Source organism: Prionailurus bengalensis, chromosome C2 (assembly GCF_016509475.1).
Source record: "Prionailurus bengalensis isolate Pbe53 chromosome C2, Fcat_Pben_1.1_paternal_pri, whole genome shotgun sequence".
NCBI classification, from domain to species: domain Eukaryota; kingdom Metazoa; phylum Chordata; class Mammalia; order Carnivora; family Felidae; genus Prionailurus; species Prionailurus bengalensis.
Window position 1 is genome coordinate 2,449,876 of NC_057350.1, and position 18,090 is coordinate 2,467,965.

General features: G+C 59.7%; 1 protein-coding gene across 6 annotated transcripts in view; it reads right to left on the reverse strand.

The window, feature by feature from the left end:
- Positions 1-444: 444 nt before the first annotated feature.
- AGPAT3 (1-acylglycerol-3-phosphate O-acyltransferase 3) overlaps positions 445-18,090 on the reverse strand; it is an 84,550-nt gene continuing 66,904 nt past the window's right edge. For 5 of the 6 annotated variants that reach the window (XM_043593476.1, XM_043593479.1, XM_043593475.1 and 2 more), the window contains exons 3-9: positions 17,164-17,333; positions 15,777-15,938; positions 14,524-14,677; positions 13,845-13,947; positions 11,008-11,083; positions 6,061-6,259; positions 445-5,461 (exon numbers count right to left, since the gene is read on the reverse strand). In XM_043593476.1, coding sequence (XP_043449411.1) covers positions 5,373-5,461; positions 6,061-6,259; positions 11,008-11,083; positions 13,845-13,947; positions 14,524-14,677; positions 15,777-15,938; positions 17,164-17,333 — 953 coding nt within the window. In that variant the 3' untranslated portion in view covers positions 445-5,372. Of the gene's footprint in view, positions 5,462-6,060; positions 6,260-11,007; positions 11,084-13,844; positions 13,948-14,523; positions 14,678-15,776; positions 15,939-16,247; positions 16,419-17,163; positions 17,334-18,090 lie in introns of those variants that run through there. The other variant, XM_043593481.1, reaches the window with a different exon arrangement.

An 18,090-nucleotide genomic window follows, 5' to 3' on the forward strand; every position in this document is an offset into this window, starting at 1 on the left:
GCCCGTGGGCGCGTTCCACAGCCACCCGTCTTCGTCCGTGGCCGGTCATGTCCAACAGGACCGAGCGCACGGACAAAGCAGAACCGTGCGCGTAGGTGACGAGGGTCTGGCCGGACCCTGCCGTTCCAGAAGACCAAGCGGGACGGGTTTTGCCTCCTGGGAAGATAGCATCGTCCCACCCCAGGTCCCACGCCTGTGTTTGTGTACGTGTGCACGGATGGGCGTGTGTACATGTGCGTGTGCACGGGCTGGTGCAGGGGTGCTCTGGGGACCAGTTTTTTAAAAACGAGTGTAGACGTGGGGCTTTGGGGAGAGCCCGAAATGTGAGCCTGGCCTCGGGTGGCCTGAGCGGAGCGTGGACGTGGACGTGGACATGGCCCCACCCCCGCACAACAGAAAAGCACACCGCTGGGGGGCCGTTCCGGAGGACAGGGGACACCGTGATTCTTTCAGCTCAGTTTATTTCCACAAGACAGACACATGAGAACCTAGAATAGGTTCTAACAAGAGTCCGTTTCTTTATAAAGAAGAAAAATTGTTCCTTGGTTTTCTCCACAGAATGAATTTGTTCTTACAAAAAAATAATTTTTGATATATACATGCCTACATTGGAAAACCTTTTGTTCTCGATGGCTTTTGAGACCCCTTTTGAGGCAGAGGGTCACTTAGCACTCTATGCGCCCGCCGACTTTCTCCTTTGCCCTTGCCAGACGGTCACCCTCCTTTGCACTTCCCCCTTCCAAAGGCATCTTCTATGAAATGGAGAAGCTTGAAAAGTGCACCGAGCAGGACAGCCTCAGAGAGAGCGGCCCCTCAGGGGGTGGCGTGTGCGGGTGGCCGGCCCGCGCGGGGAGGTCCGCCGCTTCCCCCCGGGGCGACCCGGGCGAGAAGCAAAGGAACAGAAGGAGGCCGAGGTCGCGCTCACCTCTCCTGCGGAGGCTTCGTCCTTCTCTGGGACAGCAGCGATCTTAGTAAACACGCATGGCGCCTGCAGCATTTTATCTAGAAGGTACCATCACTCAGGCAGGTTCGCACATGCCCGTGTACAAAGTGATCTTTACGGAGCGCGGCAAACACAGCCAGCTGTTTGGGACACACGCTTTTAAGATCTAAGGAACCCCCCCCAAGCCCCACCCCACCCCACCCCCACAGGCTCCTAGAGGCCAAAAATACCGCTCTCCTCAGCTACATACAGCTTGTGAGTAGCAAAACTTGTAAAAAATGAAGTGTACAAAAGGAAACATTCATATAGTACATTTGCACCCTGTATATAACGTATCACTCTTCGAAACTGGCCGAAAGTCAGGTGTGATAGGTCATCGGTGATGGAAGAAGAACCCTAGCGCCCGTCGCCTGCACGAGTCAATGGTTCGCGTGGTTTTTCCCGACAGAGAGATTCCCGTCACAGTTACAGTGCTTATGGACGGTCTTTACGTTCAAGAAGCCAGTTGAATTTCCCGGCATCGAGGCAAGTCGCGTCTGATTGTCACGGCGCACGATTCTGAGACAATAAATACAAGCAGAGCAGAGGTGCGTCTCCACTGAATCAAGTCGCTCTGGCTCAATTCAACCAGCCTAAGTCACTCAGTGCCTTTCAGTGCCTCGTTCACAGTGCGATTTCTGTCCCCTTTTGCAACAGAAAGAAACCAAAAGGTTTGTGAACAAAGAGACAAAAGGCTTAGAACCGTTGAGCAATCGTCTTTGAAAAGAATATTCGGCTGGTGGCGGGGCTGACCAGTGTCAACTCCTCCAGCCACCTCCTGGGTCCCCAAAAAGTGCTCTTGTCCCCTCACGTCCCCGAGCAATTTGTGGGAACGTCACCGGTTTCACCAAACCGGACGGCAGCAAATGCCTGCGGTGACACTCGGCGCATGTGTGTCCATCCCCCAGCCAAGCGGAACGGAGCGTCACGTCCTCCGCCCCAGACCCGACCCTGTGTGTGTGTGTGTGCGCGTGTCCGGGCCCCAAGAGGCGAGGACGTGGAGCCCGGGGGGTGACGTCCGCGTGCACCCTGGTGGCCCCGGGTGCTCACGGAGGCTCGCTTTTCTTCAGGAGCTACCTCGTGAGAGAAAGGGGCGGCACATGGGCCAGGGACGTGCCGTGTCCAGAGGAAGCAGGTAGGCGTGCGGGGCCCTCCGTGTTGGCCCTAAGCCTGGTTACACCGCGGAAGGGTTAGAAGCCACATCACACCGCTAAACACCGAGTGCCGCATGCCGGGGAAAGCATGCAGGTCTGGGTGCGAAATCTGAAGCGTGAGTTTACACACGAGGTTGAACGGTGTGGCTGAAAACCAGCAGGCTGGAAAGATCCTATTTGGCTGGTCCTAGAGGCGTCTCGGGCAGAGACAAAGCAACATGCAGAGAGTTACTTATCCGTCACCCCAGAGAGGACACAAATCGGTAGCCACGTGGGCCCGGACAGACGGGAGCCTCCCGAACCGCACGTGACTGAGCCCACTGCTGTTTCTTCAGATCGGCCTCAACGCTCGGGAACTACATGGGCGGAAGGAAGGGTTCCCGAGCCACGGTGCACGAGGAGGGGTCCCGGGGACGGACAGCTAGAGACCCAGCACGCGTCAGTGAGCATTCCTGCCCTGTTGACAATGGAGTGCTGCTCACGCCGTTTTCTGTTGCTCTTTAGCGGTCTGTGGATGCAGAGCTCGTGTCTACGAGAGGCTGTGCTTCCTGAGGGCGGGCTGGAGGGGACACAGGAAGGACGCGGCCACCAGGCCCAGTACGGCCGGTGCCACTTCTTCCTTCGGATTAATCGCAAACGAGGACGGGCTCTCTTTCTGACCCGCGAAGCCCTTCCCCAGGGCCTCCTCGCCTGCATGCAGTGGGGACCGTCACTGACGCCACCAGAGTCCCCGGGTGCTGCTAGCTGCCACAGAGTCACCAGGAAGTGCCACAGGCTCCTTAGAAGCCCCTGGAACTCGGGGGGGGGGTGGCAGGCAAAGAATCTGTGGTCCTCTCCCCAGCTGGACACGGGGTGGGGGGGCACCCACAACCCAAACTCCACTCGCTGGGCGGGGCGAACCAGACGCGGCACCTGGTGCCTGAGAGGCAAGCCGCTCGCGGTCCCCAGGCTTGGAGCTCAGCCCGTGGGGTGCTCGCGGGGGGCCTCCGGCGAGGGGGGGCGAGGGCTCTGGAGGCGCATGGAGCGGCAAGCTGGCCCGGCAGAGGGGGTCTGCCCACGTCGCCCACGCTCCCCGGCCCACCGCCCCGCGTGGAGGGCGCCAGAGTCCGGGCCCTGAGCCACCCCCCGCCGCGGCCGCTGGCACCGTCCAAACACGTGGCCTCCACGTGGACGTGACGTCAGCCACCAACGATGTTGAGTTGTGGGCGTGAAGGAAAAGAAAAGAAGAAAAGCACTATTCTGCGATTTATTAATTTTGAAAATTAAAGGAGCCCCCTCTCCCTCTCCTTCTAAAGCGGACGTAAAGCAAAATCCATCCCCCTCCAAAAAGAAACAAAAAACAGAAAAACAAAAAACAACCCCCCCCAAACGTCCATGGTGAGGTTTGCTTGCTCTCAAGGTCTGGGCACCAAATGCACGGGCTCATCTGTGTGAGATCAGAAGGGAATCACTGAGACTTAAGACCTACGCCCGCCCTCAGCCTCCGTCGTACCCGGACCCCGCACGGCCCCTCCAGTGGCTCCGGGAGGAGGGTGCCCGGTACGTAGTCATTTCAGGGGGGGAGAACTTCTCTGGCCAAGGAGAACCATGAATTACAAGGTACAAGACCTAAACCTGGGCCTTCTAGGGACCGCATGCACACAGGAGTGCCCTCCCACCGTTCTCAAGATGCTTTAGGTGTTAGTGAGTTAGCACAGGACACAAACACGGAAGCCGGGAGCAGCATGCCACAGGAGAGCAGACTAACCCGAGGTGGCCCCCCCTGCAGCGGGGGGAGGGCGGGGTGCTCTCACACAGAACCCAGCAGCGTCCTCGTCCTAGAGACCGCGTGCTGTCCCCAGAGAGCCTCCCAGAATACACACTTAGGGCTGATGCAGAGGCACTTGTCCAATTTAGTCTATATTTCTCCATGCCTCTTTCCTCCACCTTTTCTCCTAGAAAATCCAACCTGCCTCTATTCGGCACGCTGGCTCCAGTGCACCAGGGCTAACACCCGTTACTTTTCCTTCCTTTGCTAAAAAGAGGGGAAAAAAAAAAAAAGGCGAGGGGGGTGTGACTTGAAAACAGCACGCGGGAGGTTTAAGAAAGAAGTCTGATGCAAGCGGGTGGACAGCGGGATGCTTGAGCCGAGCCTGGGGAGAGGCCTGCTGGGGAGCCCCACGTCCAGGGCTGCAGCGAAGTCGGGACCCTGGCAGACACCCCCCAGCAGGGGGAGCTGAGGCGGGGCAGTGCTCCCAGGCTCCCAGGTGAAGCCTGCGCAAGGAGGTGCCCAGCCCCGCCCCGGGCACCCAGGCACCTGCTCGGGGAAGGGAGGGGGGGCCACCACCTCTACTTCTGAGGGAGACGAGAGCCATGAACAGACCAACAGTAAAAATAAAACCTCTAGGAGCCGACGAGCTCCCAGGGAACAGTCTCCAACCGCCTCCAGAAGAGAGGAGGTCTGGTGGGGACGTTCTTTGAAACCAACATCCAAGAGGCCCGTGGGCTGCAGGGCAGCTGTCCCCGGGGCTGGCGGCAGGGGTGCGGCCCAGTAGAGGGGCTGAGGACTGAGCAGGGAAAAAGAGGGACAGAGGTCTCAGGGGGCGGATCACTTTAGAAACGGATGTAAAGTGCTTCCACACAGGCTCAGGGAGGAGCCAGGCAGCCGGGGTGGGGCGTCCCCACCGCCAGCTCAGGGGCACCTGCCCGGCCACCTGGCGCTTGGCCCGCCCTGGTCACCCGAGAACACCCGTGTGTGAAGACAGGACGGGCAGGTGCTTTGTGGGCCTGGGGGCTGACATGTCCTCGTTCCCGGGAGGGCCGGGGAGGGTTTGCTGGGGTCAGGGGAGGAGGCGGGGGGGGGGCAGGGGGAGTTCCCAAAATAACTGGTAAAAACCAAAAATGGATCTAAGTTTAAGAAGAGAAAGCGGCCGAAGGCTCCCTCTGGCAGGCAGAATTCTCGCGAGGTCGCGGTGGGGTGGGACCCGGCCCCCCGCAGCGGTGGGCCCGCATGCACGGCGCCCTCGGAGCCTGGCTCGTGGGACCCTGGGACCCCGCCCGGGGTGCCGCTGGCGTCTTCGTCCGCAGGCCTTCCGACGGCTTTGCTCTTGGCTCAAGGTTTATTGGTTGAGATTAGTCACCAGTTAATAAGAAAAATAGTTTCTAAGTGTCTTTTCCTCCGATCTGGGTGTGTGGTTCTGTTTTTGAGTTAACTGGACACCGCCGTCGGGTTACGTGTGTGCAACCACAGCCAGGAATCACTCCTTTTTCTTAAATTCTTGGTTTCCGTAGCTAGAGCCTTTTTCTATTTCAGTTACTCCTATTAGCCGGCGGACTCCAAAGGAAGCTTTGAAATAGGAAAGAGGCAAGGTCAGACCGATGGCTTGGCCGTCCCACGAGGGAACTCGCTACTGGGCAGGGTCCCGAGGGGATGGCAGGCCAGCCCTCTCCCCTCCCCCGGCCCCTCCCACTGCCGTGCTCAGCCCGTCTGGGGGGGAGTGATGGCCTCCGCTCCTCCAGCGACAGGAGGTGGGTGGGGGCCTGGTGGGGGCTGCACTGCCCTGTGAGGTGCCCAGGGACAGACTGGGTGCCCGTCCCTCCGACAAGAATACCTGGGGAGTCCTGAGCGCCCGTGATTCTGTTCGGGACAGTAATGACCATGTCCTCAGAGACCCTCAGACCATCAAGCTCCCCCAAGCCCCCCAAGCCCGAACGCGGAGTAGCTCAGGGACTCCCCACAGGCGTCTGCCCAGTTCAGCACGGGATGCCACGAGAGCACGTGGCCCCGGGACCGGGCCGTGGTCTCCACGACCCTGTGGCTTAGCGGACAGAGCCCGCTCTCTGAGGCCAAAAGGGCTCCAGGCGCACCCAGCTCCCTGCGGAGCTCTGCGGCTGGCGCTCAGAAGATCCCCGACCCTGAGCTGTGCTGTCATTCGCGTGCGTTACCTGCCCCCACAAACCCCAGGAACGTCAGGATCAGGAGGGGGGAACCGCTCGCAAAGACGCCGAAGACACAGCTGAAAAGAGGAGACAGCAGGACCGTGGCCCAGAAGAGGAAATTCAGAAGCGTCCACGGCCTTCTGGCAGGTTTGAACTGCTCTCCTGGAAACACGCCCTCCTGGTTATACATCTCCTGCAACGCGTCCTGAAAGAGTCAACGACAGTGGCCGCTGTACTGACCGGTACTGACCACGGAAACGGACTCAGCCTAAAACAGTTCCGCGTAAAGAAAGCGGCGAGCCGTGAGTGCGCGGCAGATGCGGGACGGTGTGTCCTTTGCGGAGCCCCTCGGCTGCTTGTGTCAAAGCTCAAAGCCAGCCAGGCACAGGCAGTCACCTCCGCCTTGACCTCATCGCCTCCTGCTACCTTCTGAAGGCGGGGCGGGTGGGGCACGGCCTGGACCTGCCTGGAGCCCAGTCGTGCACCTGCCACAACGCATCCCCCTGCCCCCAGGTCTCCCAGGGGAGGGGCTCCTCCCGTCAGGGGCATCCTTTCTTGCAGGCACCTGTCTGCTTCCTGGGGAGGGGGCGTGGCTCCTCTCGGGGCTGCTGGTCCCGCCCACTGCCCTGTCTAACCGGGAGGGCTCAGGCCCACCCCCTGTCGACACCCACCCTGGAGTGGTGGCAGGATCCTGCTTGCAGGGGTGGGGGAGGGGGAGGGAGGCGGCCAAGCCCGCCCGCTGTCCTGAGGGTGGACCTGTACAAAAGCCCGGTGCTCGCAGCCCCCTGCGGCACGTACACACCCGCTCCTCGCACCGTTCTGAACGGGGCCCCCCCGGCGGGAAGCGTGCGCCAGTGTGCACATGCACTCGGCGTGTGGCCCTGGCCCGCATTTCAGGGGGAACGGCACTCACCCACGGCACACGGGAGCATTCAGACTCGGTCCCATTGGGTCTGTCTCACTGAGACGAAATGCTGGGCCCGACCCGCCGAGGCGGCCTCTTGGAGCTGGCTCTCGGAGCTCGTGCCCTCTCCTCCCGACCCTCCCCTGCCCCGCCTGCTCCCTTCCTCGCAAACCTCTGCTCAACATGCTGGCGCTGGCGAGGATCCCAACCGCCAACGCCTGCAGACCCCTGACCTCATCCCCCCGAAGCCTGGCGGCGGAGGGGCCCCGGGGCCACGGGCCCAGAGCGCACATTCTAGGAGGGCTCGAGTGGCCGGGAGGCAGGAGCGCTGGCCTCAGGGTACCGCTTCCTGACCGTGCAGCAGGCACGCAGACAGTGTGAGGGCAGGAGGCCGGGAGGCCCAGGGACGGCTCCGCCTGGCACCCGCAGCCCCGTCCCACATCTGCAGAATGGGGAAGCCGCGGGGCCCGACCTCTGTACTCCGCTGGTGAGAGCGTGGTCCGTTCTTAGGTTATGACCGGAGGTAGCCGTGTAGGGTGTCAACGTCTCTCAGAGGCTGTTTGTGGCATCGGGATCCAAGTGCTGAGTCTGGTCGCTCAGGGGGCCAGCCGGACCCTCTACTCACACGACCCGGGGGGGCAAGGGGCCTCTCACGCTCAGCGTGAACTGGGCGTCTCCTCGAAGCACAGCTTAGAAACCTTCCGCAAAGTGAGTAGGCTACGCCAACGGTGACAGCACGAGTCCGTGTCTCCAGGAATCGCGCAGCACAGAGCGGGACACGAACTGACTGTCCGCAGAGGGGACAACAGGCCGTCACCCGTGGCGCAATGCCAGAAGAGGGCATTTAAGCGGAGTGAACTGGGGTGCCCGGCTGGCCTGATCATTGGAGCGGGACTCCTGATCTTGGGGTCGTGAGTTCGAGCCCCACGTCGGGGGTGGAATTTATTAAATTAAAAAAAAATTTTTTTTAAAGATCTTCTAAAAGAAAAGGAGTGAATTAAATCTGCGTACGTCAACGCTGACAGACATAAAAACGATGGTGACCGGAGAAAGAAAAAACAGACAGCACACGGTATGCGGTCCTTGCTGTAAAATACATGTGACAGGAAGGACAGCCGAGCCTACCGTATTAGTATATGTCTCGATACTCGAGAAAAACATGGCAGGTAATATAAAAATACCCCAAAAAGTCGCGGATGTCAAAACTCGTCACTTGGTGCATTTGCACCAGGTGATCTGGGGAGGTACACCTGGGAGCCGGAGATGAGGCCCCCGCTCCGTCCCCTCCGGGGCCACCATGCTCCCCCCACACCCATCACACACACGCTCAACGGGCACGCGTGCGAGACGCGCTGGCAGCCTCCCGTGAGGGGCGTCATACGTCCCCCACACACCGTGGCCGGCTGTCTCCGTACACCACATCCCCAAGGTGTAGCCGTGTTGATGGTCCGCAGTTCATTCACGCGGATGGAATCGCAGCGAACGGAAGCGGACACACGGGGTCCCTATTTCCCAGTAACGCCCCACCAGGTCATGGCTCATCTCGCGCTGCGCAAATGCCGTTGCTCACAAATGTCTGTGGCAAGAGTTTCAAACTCTTTGATGCGGACCTAGATTCAGGGACGCGTTCCCCGCTTCCAACTGGCGAGTGCCAGGTCTGCCTTTCCACCGACCCGAGACACACACACCGTTCGGATTCTGCACGTAGGCTGCGTTTCTCTTCGGGAGAGAGCTGTGTTCTTGGAAATCCCGCGTTCCGTCTAAGTTTTCAAATGTACGGGCATTAAGTGAGAGATGCTGCTCTCACCATTGTCCTCTGCTCTCTGGTCAGCTCACCTTTCTGTCTCTACTGATGCAATTACGCTTCTAACTGGTCGGTCTTGCCCGGGGATTTCTAGATCATTAATATTTTCACAGGAAAAGCATGCGGTACAGCTGACTCACTCCTGTGGCTTTGCTTTCCATCACAATGAAGTATGCTGTTTTTATTATTTTCTTTGTTCTATTTTGTGTGTGCTCTCTGTTTTTCTACGTGTATTCACGTATAATGTATGCACCTGCCAGAGCGTTGTGTGCGGTTACTGTGAGGACAAAACGTGCGTAAGACATTCAGAAGAGGTTGTGATACATAGTAAGATGTGTGTCTAATGTCCACGTGACGGCCATTCCCTCCCGGGGAATCGGTCTTTTCTCTCTGGTTGTTCTAAGAGCTCCTGGTTGTCTTTGGTGTTCTGCAATTTCAGTGATAATTGGGGAGTGGATATCTTTTCACTTACCCTGTTCCAGACTTGTGGCTCTTGAACCTGACGAGTGCTAGAAGCTTGACGGCGGTCTTCTGACCCCTGCTCCTCACCACTCCTGTCTCTTACCCACCAGCAGTTCTTTTCTGGACCTCTCACTTTGCCCTCCGTGTTTTCTGTACTTCCTTTTATGTTTGCACTCCCTCCTGCTACCTGCCCAGGAATTTCTTCTCCATCTTCCACTTCACTAATTGTGTCTTCAGCTGTATCAAATCTGCTGTTCAATCTATCAATTAAGATTTTACTGTCGGGGCGCCTGGGTGGCGCAGTCGGTTAAGCGTCCGATTTCAGCCAGGTCACGATCTCGCGGTCTGGTCCGTGAGTTCAAGCCCTGCATCGGGCTCTGGGCTGATGGCTCAGAGCCTGGAGCCTGCTTCCGATTCTGTGTCTCCCTCTCTCTCTGCCCCTCCCCCATTCATGCTCTGTCTCTCTCTGTCCCAAAAATAAATAAACGTTGAAACAAACAAACAAAAAAAGATTTTACTGTCAACAGCTAGATTTTTCCTGCCTATAAATTCGACTCGGTTTTTCTGCAGATCCTTCCCTTTTCTTTTCAGTTCCTTCTTTGTGCCCCATCGCTTCGGACGCACTGATCTTAGTCTCTGACAGTTCCATTGGCTGCAGTTTTTGGAGAGTTTACCTCTTCGGTTCTTTGTGCGCCCTGCCCACGTGGTCTGGTTATGAGCTCCTCCCCGACAGAATTTTCCCCGTGGAGATCGTGAGCAGCTGAGGTTTGGAGGAACGTCCCTCCGGTCCTGCGTGGGCTTCTCTCAGGAACTCTAGTGATTTGCCTAGAACCACTTGAGTTGATATTTTGGTTCTATTCTCCTTGAGCTGTGTTGCTAGCATAGCCGTTCGAGGGCAGACCTGTGGTTACGTGTTATCAGGGAGCCCTTGTTCAGACCAAGAGGAGAAGGGGGAGCGTCAGAGCCATTTCCCTGCGCTGGAAAGTAGGTCTCTTTCAGTTCACCGTGCGAGGGAAAACTCTCGGAGGGTCCTGAGGCCTGGATCTCAGGATCTCAGGGACCTGGCGTGAGATCAAACCCTGATCTTCTGTTCCGGGTAGGCGCTAAAAATCAAGACTCCAGGTTAAGGGGACTCGCAAAACCCGCTGCTGGAGCGTGGCATTCCCGGGTCACAGGCTCGCCACCTGCTTTTCAGCTCAACCTCCTTTTTTGACCCTTAGAGATTTCCCAGATTTTCTTAAGAGCTCGTCAGTGCCTTTGAAAGGGTACTTGTTGAATGCAGAAAGGACTTTCTCATTCTCTAAGCCTCCCACGATGCTGAAGATGAAGATCTAACGTCCTGCCCACGTACGGAAACCAAGCTGGCAGGGCGTTCAGGGCAGGGCGTGCTACCGGGGAATGGAGAGGGAAGGACCGGGGTGGGTGGCACAAGGATAATGTCCTCATGTCACCTGTGGCGTGCACACGTGCGGGCGCGCGCGCGCACACACACACACGCCATATATGTATATATGTGGAGGCTACAGATCTATACCTTCTTTTACACGAAAAAGGAAACAAACGTGACAGAACGTTAACCAGCCGCGGTTGTAGAAACACCGTGTTATCCTTTACGCTCGTCTCCAGCGTGTTGATTTCTCACAAGAAAATGGAAAGAATAAAGAAGGCAGAAGTGTTCGAGGACGGCAGACGCCCCGCCCCCGTCTCCGGAAGGTCCCACCTGCCCTGCGAGCCGCCCCTTCGAGACCTCTTCACCAGCCCCCGGGGAGGAAAGCTGAGTTACCTTCTCCTGGTACAGTTTGTGGAGCCACTGAGCTGCTTCCTTTTCATCCAGCGGGATCTCTTCCAGAGGGAATCTCCTGTTTTGTTAAGATTGAGAGCAAAGTGGCTCACTGTTGGATGGCATCGCACAGAAAAGGGGACATAATCGTGGCACAGCTCGGTTATTCTCTGCCCCCTCCCCCCGCCTTTTCTGGTCACGCCTCACTCTCAATTCCTAAAAAGACACAAATGTCGAGGGCGTCCCCCCGGGCACAGAGGAGCGCCTGGGGCCCTGCGGGACCGCGGGGGCCCCGGAGGGAGGGCCGGGAGACCATTCACCTTTGAGGCAAAGCCAGCGACTCTCACGAGGGGTTCTCCTGAGCAGATCGTGCCCCGTTCCCACTGTGGAGGGCGGGCATTTGTGGGCTGCAGCAGGAGTTTGGGTCTTAATGGTTCGTTCTTTGGAAATAGTCAGAACTGAGAGTGTCTTCCACTAGGCCAAGAAAACTATGTATTTCACAAACGAAAGCTACATGCTCCAAATACGAAAAGCGATAGAGATTCAGGACTTCAATCTTCACTCACAGACAGCTGACTCCAGGGAAGACACGAACTTATTTACGAAAGTGATCAGCAGCCGCATTACCGGCCCTGGAGCCCGGGTGTCCAGGGGGGAGGGGAACCGGGGGGCAAGGACGGGGACCGCGGCAGCTGCGGCACCTGAGATCGCCAGCAGGGGGCGCCGGGGCCCACCCAGCAGGCCAGAGTAAGGGCGGCCCTGGGAGAATCTCTGTGGCTGAAGGCATCCTAACCCTGTCTCTAAGAAAATGGAGAACTTTGCTTCTGCGGATTAGACCTCCCGATCTTCCCCTTATTTGAAAGGAAAACAGCAAAGTTTTATAAGCACATGTGCTGTCAGACATGGGAGTGACGCAAGGGCCACATGACACGCAGCCTCTGGGGGGCTCCGTGGACCCCCAAAGTTCTTGGGAACTGGTGTGCCACAGGTGAGGACACGAAGTTCAGAAGGGGGCTGTCTACAGAGGGATGGCTGCTAAGGGCTTCGAACTCACTCGACTGCCCTCCCTGGCTGTACAGCCACATCCCAGAGTGGATGCCGCAGCCACGTTCTATCACAAGGCGGCCACGTGCAGTATGAAACGTACAAAATAAGGACTCAAGGGGCGCCTGGGTGGCTCAGTCGGTCGAGCGTCCGACTTCAGCCAGGTCACGATCTCACAGTCCGTGGGTTCGAGCCCCGCGTCGGGCTCTGGGCTGATGGCTCAGAGCCTGGAGCCTGTTTCCGATTCTGTGTCTCCCTCTCTTTCTGCCCCTCCCCCGTTCATGCTCTGTCTCTCTCTGTCTCAAAAATAAATAAACATTAAAAAAAAATTTTAAATAAGGACTCAAAATGGTGCCAAAAATAAAGATAACGACTGGCACCTATCTCCTGGTGTCGACTCAAGCCTCTTCAAGGCTTCTGCCCCAAGGGCCAGCACAGACACCGGGAGCTCGGGCCACCACCACCAAATGCCCCTGACCTTGTCCCCAGGGCAACTTCACCGGGACAGGAGGTGGGGTCAAAGGGGAAAGCCCCCTCGGGCCAGGAGAACTTTGGCTGGATTATAAGCATGTTTTACACTCGTCAGAATCCTGCTTTTATTCAAAATACCCCAATGGCAAGTATCACAAAACAGGAAGTTGAAGCCTTTAGAAGCTCTAAGCACATATCCATTACGAAATTAGGTAACATATAACTCCATGCCTTCTGCAATAAAGGGCACGACGAACAGAGGAAGGAACGGGTCTCCTCCTGCTGGTGGGGGGCAGGGGGCACTGTCCACTCGGAGAGGCAACCGGTGCGGCGGCCGTGGGCACCGGCCTGGGGCTGGGCCGCAGAGGTCCCCCAGCTCCTTCACCCGCCAGCTTGGACCCCGGTGGCCGAGGCGCACCCCTGACTCCCCGGGGACCGGCTAGTGAGGGAGGACACAGAGCCCGCCACTGTTGTCACTGCCCCGGACCACGGCATGTGTTCTGGTCAGAATCACGGCCAGGGTCAGGTCAGCCCCAGATCAGCCACGCAGTCCCTGGTGGTTCTAGAGGCCTAAGGGCAAGGATCCCGGGCTCTCTCCCCACCCCAGGATGCAACGAGGCCTTACACCTACTTCGAGCCGGTCTGCTGCAAACTTCAGAAGGAAAAAACCTCCCGACTTACTCTTCACATTCACAAACTTATTCCTGGTGGGGAGACTAGGTGTTGTCATTTCAAACATGTACCTGCTCATGTTCTCCACACTCACTGGAGGCGGGCCTCTGACAAGGGCCAGCGTGACCGGCTAGACACCCAGCCGGTGCTGGCGGGTGTCAGACACAGGAGCTAACGGCTCCACGGGACCCGCCCACAAGCCGGGGAAGGTCCTGCCCTCCCGGGCATTTGAAGGGACGGAGGGACGGACAAGTCTCCCCAGGGATATTCGGACAGAAAGCGGAGCAGGAGGGTGCGCATGGAATCACGCTCGAGCTGGCCTCACAGTCCCCACTAAGAGCATCGGCCCCTTGAGCTGGGACAGCTCACCCTTCTGTCTGGAGCAAGGCTGGTCACTGTCCAAGCTGAACCTCACTCAGCCCCTTTTAAAAAGAACGGGTTGCTGCTCCCCCTGAGCTTCCAGAACATTCTGCCTTTACCCCCGCACCCACCCCTCCACCCTGCAGGAGGGGTGCTTGTGTCTGTCCCCACATCTGCAGTCCTGGGGAGAAGGCTGCCTCCACTGGGCGCAGGGAGGGCCCAGTGCCAGGGGCTGGGGAGGTGGGTGTGGGGGGGGGGGGTGGCTGCCACTGGCGGGGACCCTCCCAGCTCACCTCACACACATGTCTGCCTCGTACTTCTTCCCGTAGAGGATCCCCAGCAAAGACGGGTTCTTGTTTCCGCGGAAATTCAGCGTGACGTCATACACGGCTGCGACTGTAGGGAGAGGTGGGGGTGAGCCCTGGGCCAGGGACGCAGCGCACCCGCACCTGCCCCTGCGCCCGCATCACTCCGCCCCCACATCCCTCAGCGCCCACCCCTGCACCACAGCATCGTGCCCACGCCGCACGGCACGCGCGCGCAGCTCAGCACCCGCACAGCCCCGAACCCGCCCCGCACAGTCCTGCGCCCCGCCGCAGGCTCACCTTCCTGCCACGTGGGGACGCGGGTCGAGTGCAGTTAGTTACTGACCGTCCGTGTCCAAATTTACTGTCTGGCTGCCTCCTACACGCTCTGCTCTTTGTCCCCTCTCTTTGATCTTGCCTCCGTTGGGATTAATCAGGAACACACACGGCTCCCCTCGTAAGGTTCCCGCTTACACGCTTTCTCATCGCTTTGCTGATGCCCCACTAACTAGCGTCCCATCGTGTCAGAAAGGACACGACAGCCTCACACACGTTAACCCCACCCACTTGCCTCCGCCTGTATCTCCCATGTCATGTGCGTGGCTCGGGGCAGGTCACTCTCCCGTCCTGCTGCTCGCAGAGCCCAGGGCGGGTGGCGGCCGCTTACCTGTCCCCCGGAGGCACTGGACCGCCGTGGTGAAGCCCTTGGTTCGAGGCAGCAGGTGGTACTTGAGGGCGGGCAGCCCCTTGGAGGCGGCCACCTCCATGCTGACGCGGTGCTTCTTCTCCGTGAAGCGCGTGCCCTCGCAGTACAGGAGGAACTAGGACACGAGCGGGAGCGGGGACGGAGGTTACCCGGGCGACGGGCCCCGGGGAACGTTCCCACCCACAAGGCGCGCGTCACCGAATCTGTCAAACGGACGGAACACTCCGGTGACCAGCACGTGGCATCGCTGAAAACGCCGTTCCGCTCAGGGCTGCGGTCCACGCTCCCGCCACACAAAGTCCCTCACCCGACGGCTAACGGCAATTCACTCGTTCTCAAAGAATGCAGAACGCGGCTTCCCGGAAGCAGGAAGGTGTCCCTGCGGCCTTCCGCCCCCCTGAGCGGAAAACAGGCCTTCATCCCTTTGCCTTGACGTGAGGGTCAGGGATGCTGAGAGGGAAGCCGCTTCTCAAAGAACTACTCTGCCAGAGACCGGAAAGAAAGATTAGAAAGAGAAACGCCGTTCGGGCGCCTGGGGGCCCAGTTGGGCAAGCGTCCGACTCTCGTTCTCAGCTTGGGTCATGATCTCACGGCTCCGGAATTTCCGGCCCCACGTCGGGCTCTGTGCGGACAGTGCAGGAGCCTACGTGGGATTCTCTCTCTCTCTTTCTCTGTGCCCTTCCCCTGCTCACACGTGTGCTCTCTCTCTCTGCCCCGCTCAGAGTACACGCGCACTCACACAGGTGCGCACGGGTGCTCTCTCTCTCAAAAACAAACAAACTTAAAAATAAAAAGAAAGACACCATCTTCAAACCGACTGATATCTGTAATTTCAGATGGCCATCCCATCAAACCCAGGTGCCCGAAGGGTGGATGTTGTGAACAGCAGGGTAGATCTTCTGGGGGCCGAGGTACAAATGTATCCCCCAGAACCACGGGGTCCCTGGGGTTTGCTCCGCAACCTGGCTCCCCCCGCCCCGAAGCTGCTTCCCGCAGAGAAGTCTCCTGAGGGGCCCTCAGGGCAGCTCTGGTCCCACAGCCCCACTGGGGACGCAGGAAGGGGCTCCCGTCTGGGCTGCAGCGGGTGGAGGAGGCGGCCCTGGAGGGACGCCCCGGCCTGCAAGTTCAGGTGCAGGAGAGCCCGTGGGCTGACAGCGGCTGGCTCAGGCCCAGGCCGCGGGGGTTCTGGGCACGGGCGGCCGACGGGCACTCACCCACATGTACTCGGGGTAGTCCGCCAAGCGCTCCAGCCCCCGGATGACGGTGTCCCGGTCTTCCTCCCACCTCCGCTTGCAGAACACGATCTCCAGGAAGTACCACGTCCAGCCGATGAGGGGGACGTACAGCAGCTCCCTCTTCGCCAGGACTTTGGAACTCTGGGGGCGGGGGGGGGGGGGGCAGGTGAGGAGGGTCAGAACCCGCTCAGGCGCCCCGGACCGGCTGGGTGTCTGGGGACTTCGCCGTCAGGGAGGAGGCCGGGCTCAGAGCCCGGCCGCCGGTTTCAGCGTGACCCCAAGCACGCAGGCGCGCTGTCCCACAGGCGAGGAGGCTGGGGCGCAGGCCTGGCGGAGGGAGGGCGCCCGCCGTGGCCACCGGGCCTGGGGCTGCCTGAGGGAGACCCGGGGCCGCCAGGCACAGTGGCTTTCTCTGCATCGTGCTCCTCGGCCTACCTCACAGGCCTTTACCTGACACAGCTCAGCGGGCAGGGACTCTGGGTAAGCCTTCCCCAGAGGAAATGTCAGAAACCTGAGCTCAAGACAAGCCCCGGGGAGCTGTGGGTGCCTGGACCTCAGACCCTGGGAGCAGAGGGACCAAAACATCCTTTCCTGGGAAGGAAAACCCAGACACCAGGGACCCCCACGTGGCTCACCCCCAGCACCTCCCCGGACCCCCCACCACTCACCCCAGCACCTCCCCAGACCACCCATGCCTCACCCCCAGCACCTCCCCGGACCCCCATCCCTCACCCCCAGCACCTACCGAGACCCCCCACCCCTCACCCCAGCACCTCCCCGGACCCGCCCACCCATCACCCCCAGCACCTGCCCGGACCCCGCATCCCTCACCACCAGCACCTCCCCGGACCCCCCCACCCCTCACCCCCAGCACCTCCCCGGACCCCCAACCCCTCACCCCCAGCACCTCCCCGGACCCCCCATCCCTCACCCCCAGCACCTCCCCAGACCCCCCCACCCCTCACCCCCAGCACCTCCCGGACCCCCAACCCCTCACCCCCAGCACCTCCCCGGACCCCCCACCCCTCACCCCCAGCACCTCCCGAGATCCCCCCATCCCTCACCCGCAGCACCTCCCTGGGACCCCCGTGTGGCTCACCCCCAGCACCTCCCGGGACCCCCCAACCCTCACCGTCAGCACCTCCCCGGACCCCCCACCCCTCACCCCCAGCATCTCCCGGGACCCCCCACCCCTCACCCCCAGCACCTCCCCGGACCCCCCACCCCTCACCCCCAGCACCTCCCCGGACCCCCCCACCCCTCACCCCCAGCACCTCCCGGGACCCCCCACCCCTCACCGCCAGCACCTCCCCGGACCCCCCATCCCTCACCCCCAGCACCTCCCTGGGACCCCTGTGTGGCTCACCCCCAGCACGCCAAACCGCTCGCACATGGTCCACCCACAGAGGAAGTCGATTTCGAAGTTGTGGTTGAGGATGACGACCACGTGCTCCTTGCCGAAACGGTCCACCGTGGCCTGGTCAGTGAAGAGCGTGCACTCCGTGCAGGACCACCACTCCAGAAGCATGACCAACTCTGCGGACACACGGGAGCGGCGTGAGCGGGTAGGGGGCTGCGCTCGGACCCGGGCCCCCACTGTGGGCGGGCACAGGCCGAGCCTGTGCTCCAGGGGGCGTTTACAGAATGTCCATCCAGAGCGAGATTTCCTGCTGGAAATGAGTCTTGACGCTTTATGTTTCATAAGTTAGATTTTCCAAAATTATAATTACCTTTTCTAAACAAAAGTCAGGTAGGGGCGCCTGCATAGCTCAGTCGGCTAAGCGTGTGACTTCGGCTCAGGTCACGATCTCACGGTCTGTGAGTTCGAGCCCCACATCGGGCTGTGTGCTGACAGCTCAGAGCCTGGAGCCTGCTTCCGATTCCGTGTCTCCCTCTCTCTCTGCCCCTCCCCTGCTCACGCTCTGTCTCTCTCTCTCTCTTTCAGAAATTAGCAAACATTAAAAAAATTTAAACGTAAGTCAGGTAGAAGACAAACCAGAAAGCGGAAGTAGAGGGAGCCAGTAATTTCAGAGGAATGTCTTCGTGTCCAGTTGTGATTCTCACACGTGCTGTGATTTGAGGACCTGTCACACTGCAGCCGCCGACTGGGAGGGGAGAGGGGTGGGCGCACGCGCACAGTCAGCTGCGGGACTGCTGTGGTCAGCAGGGTGGCTGTGCTGAGCCACTGCCAGCCAGCGTGGGCCCACCGACCGGGCCAGGCGTCCCCAAAAAGGTGACCTCACAGACCAGGAAGCCCGACTTGCGGGCTCAGGGTCTCCACGGGGCAGCCCCG